The sequence below is a fragment of the Arachis hypogaea genome, chromosome 8 (assembly GCF_003086295.3).
Source record: "Arachis hypogaea cultivar Tifrunner chromosome 8, arahy.Tifrunner.gnm2.J5K5, whole genome shotgun sequence".
Lineage (NCBI taxonomy): Eukaryota > Viridiplantae > Streptophyta > Magnoliopsida > Fabales > Fabaceae > Arachis > Arachis hypogaea.
In genome coordinates this window covers 25,025,503-25,042,113 of record NC_092043.1, presented here as the reverse complement: position 1 = coordinate 25,042,113, position 16,611 = coordinate 25,025,503, and the positions used below count along the sequence as shown (strand labels likewise).

The window sequence follows — 16,611 nt, the reverse complement described above, 5'->3', positions numbered from 1 at the left end:
TTTTTTCTTCTTATGTTGTTATCGTTAAAGTAGTTTAGAGTTTTTTTCTTTTTCCACTGTCTTTGGAACTTGCCAAGTTATCATGCAAATAAATAATGATGGCTATTACATATATGAACATAAGTACATAAACAGAAGTTTTTCTTCTTCAAAAAAAGCAAACTTCGTTGATTATTTAACAATCACTCTTCACTGACAATTGGTCAATTACAAGCAAAATACATTAATTTCCAGTCCTAAAACTAATACTTCTCTTCTTATCTTCATATGACACAATTTTCTTTTTCTCACTTTAATAGACACAATCTTCACATACATGCACACACTTATATACCATCAAATTTCCCTAACCTGTCTTGTAAAATCTTCAGTCCCATGTACCTGTTACAAACATAAATAACAATAGATTATTGACATGAAAAACAAAGGTGAAGTGTCATGGTCACTATGTATAGAATTCTACATACCTTCCCATCATCATCACGGTAGCTTGAGGGTTAGTTCCTGGTGACTCTGGAAATACTGAGCCGTCGACGACGCGGAGTCTATCAACACCAAGAACCTTATAATCAGGATTGACTACCTTCCCTACATGGCAGCCACCATGGTAGTGCCAAATTGTGATCACAGTGTCTCTACAAAACTGCTCTAGTGACTGTGTGTCATTGACATGCTTTGGAATGAGGTTGACATTAGCCTTCACAGTGAGGTTAAGCAGTTTCTCTGTTGTCTGTCTATCACACATGGTAAAGTTTGTGAAGTGCTGAGATTGGACAACCTTGGTTGCCAAGCGAATCCCCTCGACGCAGCGATGAACATCATATGGGTGGCTGAAGTAGTTGAAGGTCACAGAAGGGTTGTCCTCCACATTGGTGTTAACTAACTTGAGCTCTCCTGTTGACCAAGGATTCGCAACTTTTGACAAAATGAAACCTCCCCTGAATGCCTCAACTGGTATATCTTTCTTGCTCTTCAAGTAAGCTTGAACAGCTTCTATTGATCTTTGTTTGGGGGGAATTGTGGAGAGTTGCCCAATCTGTATTAAGTTTTTTTCATGTTAAATGTTGTTCATAGTGTTTACATTATATTCCTTAGCATTATTTTGTATCTGCATTAAGTAGATTTAGTGAATATATTAGTTACCTCCGCTGAGACAATGCCATGATGGCAGTGAATGCTGTCATTGGATTGGCCAAAACCACAGCTAGTTTCAATGTAGACACCCAAATTGGTGATACCAACAGTTTCAATGAGTGATTGTTTAACTGGTCTCTTAGTAGGGACAAAGATTGTGTTCATAGGGTTATCAGCCATGCCCTTCCCAACAAAATGGTTGTCAAGAACAACAGGGATGTTCAACTTCTGAAGATCTTCTTTTGGGCCAATTCCACTGAGCAATAGCATTTGAGGAGTCCCAATTGCACCACTAGACACAATCACTTCACTCTGCCCATCATTGTTTAGAATTGCATGATGCTGTTGCCCCTTTTCATCCTTGAAAATAACCCCCACAGCCTTAGGCCTTGTTCCTACAAGGACATCATTGCCATTTCATTCAATCATGTCATATACAATTGTACTATACTAATAAAAGGCGTAAACTGCTGCATTGCCAAATAGTTAAGAATTTTAGATGATTTGATATTTTTGACCAAACTGTCATCTAACCTGTTTTATCTATCAACTTTCACCATTCAATTTAGACATATGTGGTTTCAAGTTTCTCACCTCTTGTATCAAAAACAATCTTTTGAACAGTGGCATATACCAAAACAGTAAGTTTATCAGGGTTGCCGGTAGCAAGAAGTTCGGCGGCAGTGTGGCGGCGGCCGAATCTGTCGAAGATTGTGCCACCAACCTTGGTTCCATATTTGTGATCATAGGTGAATCCATTGAAAGGTGAGACACCAACATCTAGGAGGCTGTCTCTGGCTGCTCTCTGCCAAGCTGAAAACGTTGGACGATGAACAATCTGCTTCTCAACCCATGGATATGATTCATTTACCAGCTTAGAATCCCACCCCACCTTCTCTATGAATCTGCATTTTTATTGTTCAATTGTTAAAGACCTTCTTTGAGATAGAAGAGATCATTCTGTTATGTTCATAGTTTCCATCTGCATTAATTGTTTTAGGTAGCTTTCTAATTTAGCTAGATTTAAAATTCACATTTAGACATTTAAAAAGTTTTATAAAGAGCAGAAGAAAGAAAAAGATATGTGAATTAATTGATTGGTACCTACCTACTTGTGATTCACATGCACATGATAAACCATATACAACCGGAAATCAAAGCATTGCAACATTAGCCATTAATATAAGAATGTGATGAGTTTGATTCTTAGAATTAAGACCAAATTCTAACTTTGATAAAAATGGATTATGAGTAGTGCCATGGAATAAATAAAGTTAGGATTAAGAAGGACCACATATTTAGAGAGAGAGAGAGAGAGAGAGAGAGAGAGAGAGAGAGAGAGAGAGAGAGAGAGAGAGAGAGAGAGAGAGAGAGAGAGAGAGAGAGAGAGAGAGAGAGAGAGAGAGAGAGAGAGAGAGAGAGAGAGAGAGAGAGAGAGAGCATTAATTGATGAAAATGAAAATTGATAGAAACAGAGATAGTATTACTACTACGTATGCATGTGTAGCAATAAATTTATTTAACTTTGTGAAGGTAAATTGATAGCCATAGGGGTCCCCCAAAAGTCTCTTCATGCTAATGCTAGACGCATTTCTTCATATATACATGGTCACACTACTTCTATTTTATAGGTGAGCGGTGTATAAATAGTACCATCAACTTACATCTAAATTCTCATTAAAAATTTGCCTTTGTAGTTGTGTGATATGCCTAATTTCAAATCCCTTAACACAAACTATTTTGACAACTGAATAAATTAAAGAGATATAAAATTGAAGTAATAACAACATTATTAACCACATTAACCCAAAACACCAAGCGCTTCATTATCTTAGTCATGATTATGTATGTAATCAAGACACCAACTTATTATATTGTTCTATTTGAAAATTTCCCATTCTTTTATTCCACCATGCATATATAATAATATAATTATGCTCTATTTAAAAAATATATATGAGAAAAATGGTGTATTTGATTTACCTTTCATTTTTAGTATTTTTATTTTAAAAACTTTATAAAAAAATAAAAACCATAATTTTTTTCCTACAAAATTCTGAAAATGAAAAATACGAAAAATAAAAACGCAAATTAAACCCACACTAAGAAATTATGAATAATATTCTCTATGTTTCAGAATATTTTTCTAAAAGATAATTAATAGTGTTATTGTACAAATTGATTAAAGCATCTTAAAATGATTAGAAATGAACGGTTTAAATTTAAAAATGAAAAGAGTTGGAAAGAAAAATTAGGTGTTATGGTTGTATGTAATAATAATAAAGCAGTAGTACATAACTACATATACCTTGAACTGGCTCGAGTGTAGAAGCCAGCATTAATGGAGGAACCACCACCAAGAATCCTAGCCCTTGAATTGAGAACACCATCGGTTGAGATGAAGCATTGGGATGCTGAGGTTGGTGAGGTGTCCGCCAGTGTGATGTGGAAGTTCTCAAGAAACGACACATTAGGGTTCGTGAAAGGGACTCCCCCTCTCTCCAACACCAACACACTGAACTTCTCCGATAGCGTTGCTGCTAGAGGACATCCTGCCGTTCCTCCTCCCACTATTATGTAATCGTAGCCATTGCTGCTGCTGCTGCTGCTTGATTCCGACGGTGACGATGAAAATGAGCTCGCCTTCCTTATGAATTCATATCCATGGTTCCATTCTTTATCGTTCCCTGTACAAGTTAATTGACTAGCCATCTCACTCGTCTGTTTAAATAAATGTAAAAAATTTGTATATATCCAAGACAGTTTGTATTTATAATTAATTATAGAAATATAAAAATATTATTGGTATAATATCTTTATATTTATCTAAATTATCCATTAATACTTATCATCTTATTAGTATAAGAAGAGATTAGTATAAGAAGAGAAGATATAAAGTCAAAGAAGAGCTGTGTTGCATGTTAATTATGGAAAAAAAAGATACGATTATATAGGTCTATTATATGCATCACCATCAACAAATTAAAGAAAAATGTAGATTGAATAATGTTTCTGTGTGTGATCTAGTAAATCAGATCAGATCATAAAAATAAGAATGGAATGTGAGAAATTAAAAGGATTTAGTTTGTGAACCTTGAGAGAGAGGTAGAAAGTTGAAGAGACACAGTGGAAGGAGGAAGAAGAAGAAGAGGAAAAATGATCTGACAGAAGCACTAAGTAGTAGTGAAGCCATTGAGCCTCTCTAGCTCAAGATCGATGCAACTTTCTGCTTCCTTCTTCAAACTCTATGTGTCTCTCTCTGGTTGGCCTTGTTTTCTGTGACTATATATATTATAAAAACTTTCAATTATTTATATACTTCCAGTAATGTGATGATAATAATTAATGAGAACGAAATTAAATGTGTCACCATCATTAGTGATCTCCATTTTCCTAACCCTACTTCTACATACATAACAACCTATCAATGATTATTACATCACATACATATGCTTATTATGTTTGACTTTGTTTCTAATAATAATCCAAGTTGATTAAAGATAAAACAGTTAGTAATGTGAATTAACAAGATGCATTACTAGTACCTACATGACCGAATGAATGAAGATTGCATTTAATAAGGATGAAAGGGTGACCGTTGGATTTGGCATTTTTGTGTTTGTGATGATCGATGATGGCATCTACCACTTTGATCATACAAAGACAGCTCACGAGCAAGTAAGAGTAATAACGCTCTACATTTATTATGCCACCAAATCTATCAATGTTAATTATATATAAAGTACTTCCTTTACTTACTGTATACTATATATCTTTTCCTTTTTCTTTAGCTACATTTAAATCTAGCTATGTATGTATATATATATGGCTTGTAAATTCTAGTAGCATCTTTTCCTCTTGTTGCTACATTTATATCCTCTAGTTAGTTAGGTCGCTTACTGTTTGAGCCTTTGAGGTGTATATATGTATGTATATTCTTTTCCCTCACTCAGGTCTCTAGGCCTCATATTTAACTTTATTTGGTGGATACAAAAAAAAAAGGGAGGAAGAGAGAGGAGAGGGGTCTTTGTTTGTAGTATCTATATAAATTGTATTACACGTACTTCTATTGGAGTTAAATTATTAGTAGAATTTGATGAAATAATATTAGAAAATTAATATTTTTTTTTGTGACTATTAGAAAATTAATATACATGCAAATAGGTTGACAAAGTGGTAATATAAGCAGCAATTTTGATAAGATATATAGTCGCGGCTCATTTTTTTGTAATGGATTTTCATTACTATACGTGTTACGCGTTGTTATGGGTTGTTGGAGTGTATTGTATTGATATGGAGTTAAATTTTTTTAAAACAACAATACACAAATAGAAGGGTAAATCGAGTGAGAGAGAAAAAACTTAGCCTCTTATTTGTATTTAAATTTGATTGATGAACAAATTGAATCTTAGATATTGTGTGCGAAATTTTTTTTTGTCAAGTGTATAGCAAATTGGAGGGTAAATTTTGTAGTTAAAAAAATAAAAAAATTTTAAAAACCTAATCAGTAGGTCAGAATTGAGGATTTAAAAAAACCTAACCTCCAATTTATGTCATACTAAATCAGACTCTCTGATTTGTTAATAGTTATCTTTCACATTTCCTAAATAACACTCAAAATAATTCCAATAGTAGTGAATAACACATCAATTTTTTCAATATCAAAATTAAAAAATGTCTAGAGGCATGCACATATTTCTTTTTCTAATATTTTAATAAAGTATATGGTATTAAACTATTAATACTATTGAAAAATAGATGCATTTAAAATGTGTAATATAAAATAATAATATTCTCTAATTTTTATAAGTGGGCATTCCAATACTAAGCTTTAGGGGAGAAACGTAGTTGGGTAATTAATCACATTAATAAATTGGGAAAATACGAGGAACCAATGGAATATTTGTACCATGTGTACTATAAAAGTTTATAGAGTATTAGAAATATAACAATTAGTGTTATTTTTTTTATTACCTGAAGTTTTTAAAATGAGTGGTATCATGTTTGGAAAGATATATATTATCTCTAGTATTCGGATGGTTATTCTAGATAGTATGGGATCCTAATAAATAAAGACGGCATAAAGATGAAATAATTTAGAAGAGTTGTGAAGTTTAGTTACATGGTTTTTCCTTGTGAATGCACACAGCACACTCCAATGCAACATAGAAAATTTGGGTTAGAGAAGATCATTATAGTCATTAGTCAACAGTGGGCATCCCTGCCGGCATTTTTTGGTGATTTATTTTATTTTATTGATTAGTGACTTATTGGCATAGGGGCCTTAGGGTTACAACTTACAACAATGAATGACCCGTTATATTAGTTCATCTACTTGGACCCAAATTCACACATTAATCTCCTTCTTTATTTGATTAATTAGTAGATTAAGTTGGTACAATTATTATTATTGCTCAAACACGCTAATTAACTATGACGTGCTATCTTCATGTAAGCATGCACACACACACTCACACATATAGTTATAGGAAAATAAGACAAATGAAATTAATTACAACACTTTCCTTAGAAGGAAGAGCATAAATTAAAACATATACTACGATTGCACGTTTCAAAACGATCTGAAAATCATGTATTGATAAATGTTAATTAACTGCCAGTACTATAAGTTAGTTGTAGTTGTCATCGCCTTGTTATTGTTTTAATTTCTTTTCTTCCTTGTTACTCAAATTAAATGTCTATATATATTGTAGTCTAAATTTATAGTTCCAAACGTCTACAAAATTCAATGATGATGATTCAATCATGAAGAGTTTTATTTTCCTCAACCAATGATGCTCTTAGCATAATAATAATCATGGAAATTTTTTTGAAATATAAATTGTGTATAAGAATTTGGTTAGTGTGGTGCATTATGAGCATTGAAGAACCAAACTCTAATGATAATTATTAGAACTCAAATATTAATATTATAGATCATAGCTTTGACTAAAAGATGTATCCTACTTAGTGTATATTCTATTTATTTCAACACCATCCACACAGAAGAGAGTTATTAATATGCACATGCAACACGCAAACAAACAAGAATGGCATGCACAAGAAAGAAGAAGCTTTAGTAGCAGCTATTATTAGTAGAGAAAATATCGAAGAACAACGCATACAATAAATAAATGCAAATAACGAATTAAAAAAATGGTAAAGTTAAAATTAAAATTTATATTTTTAATTAATAAATTATTATCTGAATACCGAGTTCAAAAATACGACTTGTTATTTATAACTTTCATTGTTCATTTAGTGAAATTGTTAGCGAAATTGTTATTAGTATATAGCTAAGTTGTTGGAATTAAGATGTGAGTAATAATCTAAATCAATTTCTAAAATTTTTAGACAAATCTTTTAATTTTTAATAAATTTTAATTTTAATTTATTTTTAAATATTTATTTCGTTAAACAAATCAAATTTTACATTAGAATATTTATTTATATATAATCAAAAGATTGATTTTAAAATTTTAATAATTTTTAAGAATTATTATGTCTCTATTAAATAATGATAATAATTAATTTATCTAATTTTTAATAAAATTTAACATAAAAATTACTTTATCTAACAAAATTAAAAATAAAAAATTAATTTGATGATTAAAATTTCGTAAAAATTAAAATATTTATTTGAATAATTTTTAAAATTTTATTTAAAGTATTACTCATAATATCTTTTTGGCTGAAAATGGAAGTGCAACCCCCAAGTACCACCCTCACTCACATCAATAGACAAAATATTCGATATGATGATTTTGGTTTGGTTTGGTTTGGTTGTTCCAAATCCAATCTTTGAGCTCTCTAATTATCTCTATCTACTATGCTATGTCTATGCCTTCCACTTAATTAAAACCTAGCTATTAGACAATTATTATTCAATATTTGTAGATTTGAGGCAAAAGTTCCAACTGTTCCAAAACTAGGATCAAGCCTTTAATTAAGTCCCCACCTGCCCTCAACACACACAGTTAGGGGAAGACGTTGGAAACAATTAATAATAATTACTGGTTAAGTATTTCTTAATTATTATTAGTTCATATTAAATGCAATTTTATTTTCTTATTATTGAGGTAGTTCTTTAATATTATGTATATAATATTTATAATTATATACTTATTATCATATCTAATATTACTTAATTATTTTAATAATAATTAAAGAATATAAAATAAAAGAAGTAGTAACTAAAAAATAAAAGAAGTAGTAATTAAACAAAATAAGATAATTTTATTAAATGGTTTTAGATTATTTTTTATGGTTTTTCAAGTAATTTTGTAATATATATAATTACGGAGTTACAACTACTATTAAGACTGTTCTGGCAAGGATACTCCTCTCGGGCTATGTGTCGGCCTTACGTCAATCCTAATATGCCTGATAGCTTGAACTGAACTGGGAATATCCTCGCGAACTCGGACCCGGGCGTGGTACTTGCAAAAGGGACTCCGACGTCCAAGTCAGTAAAAAAATCACTTAAATGAAAACGTGCTTATGATCGGGACGTTGTTTGATAGTATGTTATTGTTAGAATGAATTTGCCCTCTTCTCTATTGTCAGTACCGCGCCCGATTTATAGCCCAGTTAGTGTGGAATTAGTCGTTTGCTTTCATCCGAGATCTTCGTGGTCGATCTCGTGGCGAGATTATGGGAAGCGTTCTATTAAGATGGAGCCATTTTCATGATAAGTCGTGTCGAGGTATAACTCAGTTTTGTCCGAGATCGCAGGGGTACATTACACAGCCCCCAAACTTGACTTGTTGGAGTGTAGTTCAGCAAGTTGAGCTTTTTTTTGTAGAGTTATACCTTGGTATTTTGAGGTGGAATACTGTAGCCCCTAAACTTAACGCGCGTTTCAACCTTGGGTTTTTGAAAATAAATGAATTTTAAAAATAGAGAGATAAAAATGGTTTAAAAATTTTACCTTATTAATTAGGCCGCAATAAATTTTTATTTGGCTAAGCTGGATCCGGATCGATTCACATTAGGCGCGCCATTATTATTTTTCAATTTTTCACTAAAGTAGTGTGTTGTAATTAAACCTTTATCATTTTCTTTTTGGAAAAACACAAATCACAACTTCAGTTGTAAAATTTCATAAGTGTGAAAAGACATGTCTTTCAAAAGTTAGTCTTTTCATCTTCTTACCGTCTTCTCGTCTTTTTACTGTTTCCTCTATTTTGTTATCTTCTGAAAAATGGCTAAAGAAAAAGAGAAAGAAAATTTGAAAGTTGTCAAAGTGAACAAAGAAAACCCTTACCTTTGGGTTCACGTTGATGTGAAAATTTTGCCTCGTCATATTGCGATGCCGAGTCACTTCGTGAGTTGGAAAATCTAAAGTTTGTTAGGGGAGGTTCTGGTATCCGTGTTGAATCTCTTCCTTGTACCAGTGAGGAGAGAGTTTGCGAAAAGAGAGGGGATTGGGGTTATTTTTATATGTATGACCCTTGCTTGTCTGAGTTGCATGTAAAGTTTTCCTTTTCAGATTTCGAATGTAAGGTTTTAACTCAGCTAAACCGTGCTCCGTCACAGTTACATCCTAATTCCTAGGTGTTTTTGTATGCATTTTAATGTCTGATGAATTTTTTGGATTTTCCTGCTACTCTGAATGTTTTCTTTTCTTTCTTTCAATCAAAAGGGGTATGGAAAGGGCTTTGGATTTTTCTGGGTAATTTTTCTGGCCGTTCTATCTTCCTTTTGTATAAGTCTTCTTTTAAAAATTTCAAATCTATGTTTGTAAAGGTCCTCTCTTTGGAGTTTGAATATCCTTTCTATTTAGATAGCGAACTGATAGAGAAATATCCTCTGTATTGGTGTTCGAAACCGATGCAAATCCTCGAAGCTAATGAAAGGAGTGAGGAGGAAGACCTCCTTTTAGATTTTTTAATCGAAAATTTTGCTGCTGGGGAATGTTTGTCCATTCCTGATTTATTGAGATATGAAGAGGAAAATGACAAAGAAGGGCTGAAACTGTATATAGGTAACTCTGGTTTTATATGCTTTAATTTTGTTTAGTTGTTGTTATTCATCTTCTGCCTTTTGTTGTTGTAGGTGGTAGGGTTCCAAATTTGAGTTCGGCCAAATTTCAAGCGTATCTGAAAAAGAAAGGTGAGAAAGGTGGTAGTGCTTTCGGTGTTGTGAAAGAGGCGGGTGGGGATGCTGCCTATTCCTCCGCTCAGCCTCCTCCTTCTCCAAAAAAGGGGAGGACTGGGTCGGAGAAGTCTCTGGAAATGATTTCTGAAGGTGATCATGGTGCTACTATGAAGTCTGTTTTTGAAAGGCAACGAAAACTGCATGGTTTTATACCTGGGGCAAATCCGCATTCCGTATGGAATGATCAGTTTCCAATCTCCGAGCTTGCGGATCGTGTGTCCCAGTATCCTGGAGACATGGGTCTCACTCATCGGACTAGAGTTGAGGGAATGGGAAAGTTCATTCAGGTGAGTTTTTCTATTGATCTTTTGCTCGTTTCTGTGAATTTTTTTTATTGTATTTTGTCTTTCTCTCTGTAGATTGTCGCATCTCAGCTATTGTGTATTGGGCGTGCTACCAAACTGTTAGGTTCGAAACAATAGGTAATGGTGGACAAGGCATTAACTCTATAGCGTTTGCTAAAAGAGAAGGAAGAGGTCGTCATTGATGTGACCTCAAAAATGAAGGAGAGGGAAAATGAGGTTTCTCGTCTTCAAGAACAAATTAGACTGTTGCAAGCTAAGATTAAGGAAAATGATAAGACTAAAGGTGAGATGACCTCTCGTATACACGAGCTTGAAGAGGAGAAGATGGACATGTTCGTAGCTGGTTTTGATCGTGCCATCAGCCAAGTCACGTTGTTTTCTCCGAACTTTGATGTGAGAAAACTCGACGTGACCAAAGTAGTTATTAATGGGGAGCTTGCGGATGTCGAAGCCGGCGAGGAGCATGCTGAGAATACTCCCCTTCCAATTTGAAAAATATTTGTGTATCTGTATTTTGTTTGTAGTTATTTTGGAACTGGTTTTATCCGATTTGTTCAGAGTCTTTTGAATTCTGCCTTTATCCGAGGCTTGTTGTGATGTTTTATAAATTGCAAATGAATGACTGTTAAGTCCAGTTTCTCTTTCGTTGTTAGATAATTCATAGTGATATATCTGCGTGAACTGTCAGATAAGGACCAGTTTTGGGGGGTTGTTCATTTTTGAAAAATAGATCTCTTTTTCATTTGTTATGCCAAGTATGTTTGCAGTTTGGAATTCATGGCTTGGTTTTGACTTTTGTTAGGTACCAATTTTCAAATCGGTATTTTAGAGTTCGTTGTCCGACGTGTATGGTTGGCTTCAGTATTTAGTAATATGAATGTAATTTCCAACTTGGTTTTGTTGGTTTGATACTATTGATTTGACAAATCTAAAATATGGATAACTGAGTAGAAAGCAATAAATTTATTTGTATGCGAAGTCAGTCCTTCGAGAAAAGTGAGAGGTGGTCGGCCTCATTAAAACTTGTCCGAGTAAAACCCTCCTCAGGGATAAAACCTCGTGATCAGGAAAAAGAGTGACTGGCCACTTCACATTTACAATATAGATTCAACTATAATAATTTTTTAAGGATGAAATATTCCAAGTGCTGGGATAGCTATTCCTTCTAGTGTTCCAAGAGAGTATGCTCCTTTTCCAATGACTTTGTAGACCCGGAAGGGGCCTTCCCAATTAGCAGCTAGCTTCCCATGTCCTGGTGATTTTCGAACTTCTTCCATTTGCCTTAAGACCAAGTCTCCTTCTTTTAAGGTTCTTGGTCGTACCTTTTTATTATGTTGCTTTCGCATGGCTTTTTGCCTTAGTTCAGTTAGGCTTCGTTCTTCACTTATCAGATCAAGTTCGGCCGATCTGGCTTCCGAGTTATCCTGTTCGTCGAAGTACTTGGTTCGAGTAGACCCTTGGCTGATCTCAATAGGTATCATACAATCTGCACCATAGACTAGTCGGAACGGGCTTTCGTTTGTTGTGGTTTGGGGTGTTGTCTCATAACTCCACAGCACTTCTGGTATAAGCTCGGCCCAGCACCCTTTAGCATATGTCAATTTCTTTTTTAAGGCCTGCAAAATAACCTTGTTAGCCGCCTCCATGAGCCCATTGGTTTGTGGGTGTTCGACGGAGGAAAAACAATGTTTGATATGCAGGTCGGTTAAATATGAAGCAATTTTCTTATCCGTAAATTGTCTGCCATTATCATATACGATTTCTCTAGGTAAACCGAATCTACATATAATTGATTTTCAAATGAAATTTTGTACCTTTTCTGCTGTTATTTTCGCGAGAAGCTGTGCTTCTATCCATTTTGTGAAATAATCAATGGCTACCAAAAGAAACTTTACCTATCCTGTTGAAACTGGGAACGGTCTGAGTATGGCCAACCCCTATTTGTGAAATGACCAGCTAACATCTGAGGTATGTAATAGCTCGGTCGGGTTGTGGATGAGCGGTGCACATCTTTGATATGCATCGCAGCTTTGCACCTTATTTCTACAGTCATTCCTTAATGCCGGCAAATAGTATGCTGCTCGGAGTATCTTTGTAGCCAAACTCCTACTTCCGGTATGGTGTCTGTAGACCCCGTCGTGTACCTCTTCCATGGCAGCTTCTGCTTCTGGTTGGCCAAGGCACTTCAGCAATGGTTTGGAACCTCGCCTGTATAGATCTGCCCCTAATAGGGTATAATGGCTCACTTTATATCTGAATGTCCTCAGGTTTTCACCCTCTGGTGTTTCCCCAATTTTTAGGTAGCGAATAAATGGGCTTCGCCAGTCTTCTTCTTGTGACACGTTTAGAACATATTTGGTAACTAAACTTGGTTCTGTTAGTGTGAGATGATTCAATTTTTCTATTTGATCAGTTATCCTATATTTAGCTAATTTAGATAAAATATCGGCCCTACAATTTTGTTCTCTACTAGGTATATACAGTATTTCAAAATTTTGTAAAAATTTCATCATGGTTTTGACCGAGTTTAAATACTTTTCCAAAAGTGAATCTCGTACCTGAAAATGACCGTTTACCTATTGTACTACAAGGAGAGAGTCACAGTGTACCTTTAAGCTGGAGATCTCTACTTCCTTAGCTAGCCTTAGGCCTGCTAAGAGAGTTTCATATTCGGCTTGGTTATTGGTCGTTTCGAAAAAAAAAACTTTATTAACTACTCGACCTGGACTCCAATATCGTCTTTTAGGAGGATTCTTGCTCCACATCCGTGTTTGTTTGATGTTCCATCGACGTATAGTTCTCATTTTTTGGGTGGTTCGTCTTCGTTTGTAAATTCTGAGATGAAGTTGGCTAGCGCCTGGGGTTTGGGTGATCCTCGGGATTGGTATGAGATGTCAAATTCAGAGAGCTCTATTACCCATTTTGTCAGTTTTCCTGCTAAGTCCAGCCATGATAATATTTGGTATACGGGGTAACCTGTCCGAACTATAATCGGGTGTGTCTGGAAGTAATGTTGTAGACGTCGGGCAGTGATAACCAGGTCAAAAGCTAATTTTTCTATCATCGGGTACCTTGTCTGGGCATTTTGCAAGACTTTGCTCACAAAGTATACTGGGTGTTGCTCTTTTCCTGCTTTTGTCACAAGCACGGAATTGATAGTGTTAGCTGAAATTGAAAGAAATACGAAAAGTGGTTTACCTTTCTTTGGTTTCTTGAGTATAGGTGGTGACCCCAAAATATCTTTGAATTTGGAAAAGGCTTTTTCACAATATTCTGTCCAAACAAATTTGTCTGATTTCTTCATGGTTTTGAAGAAATGATAGGATCTGGTGGCTGCAGCTGGTAAGAATATGGATAGAGTGGCTAAGCAACCTATGTGATGTTGTACTTCCTTGACTGTCTTTGGTGACTGCACGTTTATGACGGCTTGGCACTTGTCGGGATTGGCTTCTATGCCTCTGTTTGTGAGCATAAACTCGAGAAATTTGCCTTTTTGTACACCAAACGTGCATTTTTCTGGGTTTAACCTCATGTTGTATCTTCGGAGTTGTTGAAAAATCTTCTGAAGGTCGGTTTCGTGCTGTCTCTATGAACTTGATTTGACGACCATATCGTCGACGTATATTTTGATGTTTCATCCGACTTGATTTTTAAAGACTTTGTCCATCAGTCTCTGATAAGTTGCCCCTGCATTTTTTAGTCCAAAAGGCATTACCTTATAGCAAAAATTACCTTGGTCAGTTACAAATGCCGTCTTATCCTCATCGTCTGGGTACATTTGTATTTGGTTATAACCAGAATAGGCGTCCATGAAGCTTAGTACTTGATCCAGAGGTGTTGTCTATTAGCTTGTCAATGTTCAGCAGTGGGTAAGAATCCTTTGGGCAGGCTTTGTTCAAATTTGTGAAATCTACACACATTCACCATTTTTCCGAGCTCTTCTTAACCATGACCACATTTGCTAGCCATGAGGAAAAGCGGATTTCTTGGATAAAACCTGCATCAAGTAATTTCTGTGTTTCTGCCGCTACTGCATTTCTTTTTTCTTTGCCTAGGTTGCGTTTCTTTTGTCTTATAGGTCGAGCGTTAGGGTTGACTGCCAGCTTAAGGCACATGAAGCTCGGGTCGATCCCTGGCATGTCAGCAGAGGTCCATGTAAATAGGTCGGCATTGGCCTTCAATATGCCTACCAGATTTTGTTTTGTTCCTGTAGAGAAAGCTGAACCGATGTTAGTGAACTGATTTATCTGTCCGAGTTGTACCTTTTCCAGGTCGTCCGTTGGGGCGGGAAGATTGTTGCTATCTTTTGGGTCTATTTCGGCCAAGGTGAGAATGCTTTTTGAGTTGTATACAAAATGGATTCTCGGAATGGTCTCCTTCATGATGTTCTTCAACCCTGCGTTGTAGCATTGTCTGGCTTCCTTATGGTCGGCATGCACTGTCGCCACTATGTTATCCTGCAAAGGGAACTTGACACATAGATGAATGGTGGAGACAATAGGTCCGAAAGAGTTAAGGGACGGGCGCCCTAAAATAAAATTGTAAGGACTAACACAATCAACTACCAGAAATTGGATGTCTAGTGTTTTTGAGTTTGGGGGTTCCCCCAGTGTTGTTCTTAACCATACGTAACCTGATACAGAGACTATTTCACTTGAGAACCCTACCAATTCTCCACCTGATGGTTGTAATGCCTTATCGCTTAGCTGCACATCTTTTTGAACGTGGAGTAGAACAAGACATCGGCACTGCTCCCTGGATCAAGCATGACCTTATTTACGATTAGTTCTCCCACGCGTATTGAGATCACTACTGGGTCATCTAAATTCGGGGATTGAGACTTAAAGTCGTCAGCACTGAAACTGATGTGGGCGGCTGAGGTCGAAATTGGTGGGTTTTGATGAGATTGCTCCATTGTCATCATGGATCGATAGCTTCTCTTCTTGGCTGTGTTAGTGACTCCGCCTCCAGCAAAGCCACCCGATATGTAATTTATGACTCCTTTGGAGGCAGGGGTCTCAACCGGGCCACGCCATATCCCCTTTTCTTTGCGATCGAAACTATAGTTCGGCATGTCTGTGTCCCTAGTTGATTCTTTGTGACTTCTGGAAGTGACATATTTGTCCAGTAAGCCTTGCCTTGCTAATCTGTCCAACAACTCTCTAGCTACCACACATTCATCGGTGGTGTGGCCAAACTTTTGGTGAAATTTACAATGCTTGTTCTTGTTGACATACTTCTGGTCTTGATACGCTCCCGCTTTGCTCAGTGGCTTTATTAGTTTATTGTGTAGTATCTCTTTAATGATATGTCCTCCCTCTTGGTATTGAACCTGGTATACGAATCAAATTTTGGAGTTAGTTTAAAAGGTTTTTTTTGAGTCCTTATTGTGGGACCTGTACGACTTGTCTTCTTCCTTTTGCGATGGTTGTCTCTCGCTCCTTCGAGTCTCATGTAACTCTTCTATTTTGATTTGTCCAGTGGCCATGTCCCGAAACTCCTCCAATGTTTTCGGTTTGGCAACAGCTATAGCTTCTTGGAACTTTCTAGGTTGGAAGACCACTCTTGATGGCATGCGACTGTACTTCTGGATTGAGGTCAGGGATCTCCATGGCTGCTGTTATGAATCGTGTCATGTAGTCCTTTAGGCTTTCGTGCTATCTTTACTTGATCGTGCTGAGGTAGTTTGAATCTTGCACATAAATTTTGGATGCTACGAAGTGATTTATGAACAACTTGGCGAACTCGTCAAAGCTGGTTATAGAACCTGCAGGTAAATTAGAAAACCATAATAATGCAGCTCCATCTAAAAAGGTTGGAAATGATCGGCACAAGATGGGATCGGAGTCACTATTAAGAAACATCAAAACTCATTATTTCTTCCGCGAAAGGATTGGTCCGTCATCTTTCTGTTTTGGTGGTGTTTCCCCCGTCTTTGCATTTGATTCTGTCTGGTTTTTCTCGTGTTGATTGTTGTCTGCCTTCTTATTATTGTCTTTTCCTTCGCCATTAT

General features: G+C 35.8%; 1 protein-coding gene across 1 annotated transcript; it reads right to left on the bottom strand.

The window, feature by feature from the left end:
- Positions 1-83: 83 nt before the first annotated feature.
- On the bottom strand, positions 84-4,754 carry LOC112706515 (protein HOTHEAD). Its single transcript, XM_025757860.2, has 6 exons — positions 4,228-4,754; positions 3,443-3,821; positions 1,729-2,039; positions 1,144-1,529; positions 468-1,036; positions 84-381 (listed from the first exon to the last, which is right to left on the bottom strand). The coding sequence occupies exons 1-6, from the start codon at positions 4,325-4,327 to the stop codon at positions 327-329; spliced, it is 1,800 nt and encodes a 599-aa protein (XP_025613645.1). The 5' UTR covers positions 4,328-4,754; the 3' UTR covers positions 84-326.
- Positions 4,755-16,611: the final 11,857 nt, after the last annotated feature.

What these genes read in the sequence shown, in the direction of transcription:
- LOC112706515 (XM_025757860.2), bottom strand. Translation starts at nt 4,327, where the DNA reads ATGGCTTCACTACTACTTAGTGCTTCTGTCAGATCATTTTTCCTCTTC. An exon ending in TACACTCGAGCCAGTTCAAG is followed by an intron (nt 2,040 to 3,442) that starts GTATATGTAGTT and finishes ATAAAAATGCAG; the next exon opens with ATTCATAGAGAAGGTGGGGT. An exon ending in GATTGTTTTTGATACAAGAG is followed by an intron (nt 1,530 to 1,728) that starts GTGAGAAACTTG and finishes ATGTCCTTGTAG; the next exon opens with GAACAAGGCCTAAGGCTGTG.